This window comes from Nelumbo nucifera, chromosome 8, assembly GCF_055504915.1.
Source record: "Nelumbo nucifera cultivar China Antique chromosome 8, China Antique-T2T, whole genome shotgun sequence".
Lineage (NCBI taxonomy): Eukaryota > Viridiplantae > Streptophyta > Magnoliopsida > Proteales > Nelumbonaceae > Nelumbo > Nelumbo nucifera.
In genome coordinates, this window is record NC_142656.1 from 19772098 (window position 1) to 19777328 (window position 5231).

General features: G+C 40.1%; 1 protein-coding gene across 1 annotated transcript; it reads left to right on the top strand.

Annotated features, from left to right (window-relative positions):
- The first annotated feature begins 659 nt into the window (after positions 1-659).
- Positions 660-2272, top strand: LOC148789712 (class V chitinase-like). Its single transcript, XM_088892542.1, has 2 exons — positions 660-1786; positions 1968-2272. Exons 1-2 carry the CDS (start codon positions 766-768, stop codon positions 1985-1987), a joined length of 1041 nt encoding a protein of 346 aa, XP_088748668.1. The 5' UTR covers positions 660-765; the 3' UTR covers positions 1988-2272.
- The last annotated feature ends 2959 nt before the right edge of the window (positions 2273-5231 follow it).

The following is a 5231-nucleotide window of genomic DNA, read 5'->3' on the forward strand; positions in this document are numbered from 1 at the left end:
AAATAAAGAAAAGGAAAAGTCTCCCGAATGGAGACAAATCTGAGGTAGTTATCAGGATTTTTATAACACATCTTACATCTTATAAATTAATACCTAATTAATCCATTCGATTATGGAAACCTCTCAATAACATGCATTAATTAAATTTTGCCAACAACCACAAAACGTAAAACGTAATTGTCACCATCGATTTCACACCTTGCTCCTCCAACAAGGGTTTTACAAAATCTTCATGCATAAAGCCTTCAGGTGTACTAGCAAAGAGTTGGTTTCCCATGTGATCAAACAAACAGAGACCGGATCTGCTCCTCACAAGCACATCCTACCATGCGTGGGGACTGGAGAACATCTCCCGTACTTACTTTTAAGTTATTATTCACGGGAGATGGATGGAGATGTTCCCAATGCACCGTCGATGTGCATGTGAGGCGCCCCAGTGTGAGTGTGAGTGTGAGGAGAGACAAAGTAGAGACCTACTACACTTGCATGTGTGATGTGACTTATGGGAAGTTTGAATTAAAATACAACATAACAATTATTAATGAATGCCCCTACGGTCTTATATCTTTTTCATTTTGTAATTAAGGAAGTAAGGAACATTAATTAACAGGCCTAAGGAATGGAATTGACTTTTTTGTCTATAAATATGCTCATTCTGAAAGGCATTCTATCCAGATAAACTATCCCTTCCAGGCTTCCAAAAAAAATAGGGGACAGTCTCTCTTTTCCTCTTTTGTGTTCGTTCTCCTCCTTCGGCTTCATTCCATGGCAGTGGTTAAGGCCGGCTACTGGCTCCCAGACAGTGGAATCCCAGTGTCTGACATTGATGCATCTTTCTTTACACATTTCTTCTATGCATTCGCAGACTTAGACCCTCAGAACCAGGTTACAATCCCTCCCCAAGACCAAATCACTTTGTCCACCTTCAAAACCACACTGCAACGAAGCAACCCGAGTATTAAAACCCTTCTCTCCATTGGTGGAGAAAACACCCCAGCTGACTATTTTTCTTCCATGGCAAGTGATGCCACTTCTCGGAAGGAATTCATTGATTCTTCCATAGAAATTGCTCTAAAACATTCATTCGATGGGCTCAACCTTGACTGGAATTTCCTCGATACCGAAACTGATGATACGACTAACCTGGGTCTACTTTTGAAGGAGTGGAGAGCTAACGTGAAAGCCAAGGCAACTTCCGCTAGCCAGCCGGCGGAATTGCTCTTAACGGCATCTGTTTATCACTCCCCAGAACGTCGTGCAGGCCGTGCAAGAATAACTTACCCAGTTGATTCAATGAAGGAGAATCTGGACTGGGTCAACGTTAAGGCTTATGACTATTACATGCCGTATTCGTTTCAGGTTACTAGTTCTCATGCCCCTCTATACGAGCGGCATGGCCGACTCTGCACGAGTTCCTGCATCCAATCCTGGATTAGGGCCGGGTTGGCTCGTGATAAAATAGTTATGGGTTTGAATTTCTATGGCTTCGCATTTAAGCTCGCTGACCCTGCAAGAAATGGTCTGGGTGCACCAGCAATTGGCCCCTTTACCGCTGACGGTAAAATGTCTTACAAAGAAATCGATGCCTTCATTCAGAAAAACGAAGCAGCAATATTATACAAAGCAGACTTGGGGACCAATTACTGTCATTCTGGATCAACTTGGATTTGCTATGATGATGTAAAGGCAATTAAAACCAAGGTTAAATATGCTAGTAGGGAAGGACTACGTGGATTTTTCGCCTGGAACGTCACTGATGACGACGAGTGGATCCTTTCGGGAGTTGGTACGTATTATAAGTCCCACCGATCCAAACTCTTCATTTCTTTACTTTAATATGCATCAGAAATTAAAGTAGAGACAAATTAAATTAGATGACTACTTGCTCAGATCCTAGTAATTACTTACATGCAGCAGTACTGATTATATTATTAATTGTTTAATGTTGCTTTAATTTGCTTTTGCAGCCTCAGTAATGTGGAAATGATTAAACTGCATGCGATTGCTCAATACGTGGATTGATGCTGTGATTGCTATGGATCGATCATTGATCTTTATATTTTAAATAAAGACAGGGCTACCAGTTCTAACAGTCCTCCTTAAGTTGTAGTGTTTTAGATCTCTAGTTTGCTACTGTGTCTCCTGCCCTGTGTGCTATACTATTTGGTCTTTAGTCTGTTTGTGTTCCTTCACTTTTCAGTTAGTTGTTATTGCTGTCGTTTTAATTTGCTGGTTTAATGAAATATCAATAAAGGAAGTACTTTTGAAAAAACTAATTAAACCTCCCTTGAGGCTTATGCTTTATACTAAAACCTTTCCTTAATTTGTTTTCAAAAAGTTCTAATTAATTAACAACTCCATCTCCTATCAAATATTGTTTTAACTCTTATGTCTAAAGGAGGAATTAAAAGGAAAAAAATATACCCTAAACAGAGAGACAGAGAGTCTAGTTCAAACACAACGAATTAATCTGAATTTCCTCCTCAAATTAAGGATGGTCGTTCATACCCATTTGCACCCGTGCATTGACTCTGCAACGTGTGTGCTGTGTGAGGAGGAAATACGGACTCAAACACAACCTGAAGACACACATACAGGCATTGAAGCATTTATCAAAAGTGAATACCATTTAATTTACACAGAAATAATATTTTTTTGAGACATGAAAATCCCAACAGAGACCACAATTCCATGACTGCAAACTCAAGCAATGGTTCGATGTGTCATGAACCTGCAGAAGCAAGAAAAGAATTAAAAGAGAGCACTAATATTCACACAATCAAACTGAATGAATCACTACTTATATCAACATATTCGCCAATATCCTTTTCAAGTAGTCATGATAGAGTCGAAGATCAACTCCAGCTGCTTCAAGGTTTGGGACAATAGTTACAAGATCCTTAGGAGGCCACTTGATAATGGTAAACTTGATATTAGCTAGGTAATAAGGCCAACCGAAGTACAAATCACCTCCTCAGCCTAAGGGCTAAAACACCGACTACCGAAAAATCCTACTTTGGGTATGTAGCTCTAATAGCTCGAGTGATGAGATCGCTTTAGTAAAAAAATAAATAAATAAATAAAATAAAAATAAAAAGAGCACACCATACTTAGAAGAAAAGAGAAATTTGACTGCCATGCCATAAAAAAAAAACCGAGCCAAACAGCTCGAGAAAGTTCAACAAAAGATAAAAAAAGGGCACAACCGCCCAAGAAGATCTTTTCAAGACTAGGTTTTGGCACCCGAGAGCCACCAGTAATCAGAAGAACAGAAAAGCAGAGCCGCTAGCCTCAGGGGTCCACCTCGTCCTCGTCCTCATCCTCCGGGGAAGTCAGGCTCTTCCTTCTCTGCCTGGGCAAGCTGAACTACCTAACCATTACCAGACCAGACATCTCCTAGAACCACGCACCTTCTAGCAGCAGAAAGAATACTAGCATACTTGAAGAGATGCCCGGGTAGAGGTATACTGTTCAAGAACAATGGCCACATGAAGGTGGAAGTCCATACGGATGCCGATTGGGCTGGGAGTGTTGATGACAGGAGGTCTACCTCTGGATATTGTGCTCTTGTGGGAGGTAACCTGGTCTCTTGGAGGAGTAAGAAACAGAGTGTTGTCTCCAGATCTAGTGCTGAAGCTGAGTACAGGTCAATGGCTAACGGAGTGGCTGAAATTCTTTGGCTGAGATCACTACTTGGGGAGTTGGGTATTGAGTATGAGAAGCCCTTGATGCTGTATTGTGATAATCAAGCGGCTATTAATATAGCACACAACCCAGTGCAGCATGACAGGACTAAACATATTGAAGTTGATCGACACTTTGTACGAGAGAGGGTCTCGTCACAAGAAGTGTGTCTCCCATACATCACCTCCAACATGCAGCTGGCAGATATCCTCACCAAAGCTGTACCACGGAAGAAGCTAGAGGCAGATCTATCCAAGTTGGGAATGATAAACATTTATTCCCAACTTGAGGGGGAGTGTAGAGAACACTGATGTATGTGGGCCCCACAGCTACGGTCCCACTGTGTTCGTAGGGTAGAAGGTGTTCTAGTCTGCCTAGGGTTAGCTATTGGTCATTTAGTTGTTTCAGTTGTTATTTATTTTAGTCTTATTTTTGCTCTATTTGTTATGTAAAGACTAAGGGCAGATCTGTCCTTTCCATGTAATGAGCATAACTTATAAATATTAATTAAAGTGGCGGCGGTAGAACATTAAGCTTCTGCTCCTCATTTTCAACTCTTGTGTTCTACTGCTTCTCTTCCCTCTTCCTCCTTTTTTCTCTTTACCTTTCTTCTTATTTTCGAACCTGAAATCCATTAGGGTTCAAGACTGATAACAGTCCTCCTTAAGTTGTAGTGTTTTAGATCTCTAGTTTGCTACTGTGTCTCCTGCCCTGTGTGCTATAGTATTTGGTCTTTAGTCTGTTTGTGTTCCTTCACTTTTCAGTTAGTTGTTATTGCTGTCATTTTAATTTGCTGGTTTAATGAAATATCAATAAAGGAAGTACTTTTGAAAAAACTAATTAAACCTCCCTTGAGGCTTATGCTTTATACTAAAACCTTTCCTTAATTTGTTTTCAAAAAGTACTAATTAATTAACAACTCCATCTCCTATCAAATATTGTTTTAACTCTTATGTCTAAAGGAGGAATTAAAAGGAAAAAAATATACCCTAAACAGAGAGACAGAGAGTCTAGTTCAAACACAACGAATTAATCTGAATTTCCTCCTCAAATTAAGGATGGTCGCTCGTACCCACCTCACAGCACTTGAAGCATTAATTCATGCTTGAGTGCATTCCGTGAAATAATTCTTTTGCTTCCAAGTTTGACACAACTGTTGCAAGAGGCCACTTGGGTAATGGTAGAGACTTGAAATTAGGTAATGAGGGTCAACCGTGGTCTTGCATGCTTTTGCAGTTGGAGCACCGGCCCAAATATCAGAAAATCTTGAACAGTTCATCAATCTTCAAGTGTCCCGAGGGAATAATATTAAAAGGTCTCTGGTTCACCATCTCAGCAAATTGCAAATTAATATATATAACCCACAGACCAGACATGAACAAGGGTTGAGTAACAATTTACATCATTGTAATTAGGAAGGCTTCGCTTGTTTTCCAACATCTTACGAACAAGTATTCCGAAGGAGCTTATTGGTACGTAATCTGCTGATGAATTTAATGGAATTGGCTTTGTTTTCCAACCAATTGAAATTGACAGGATCCATTCAA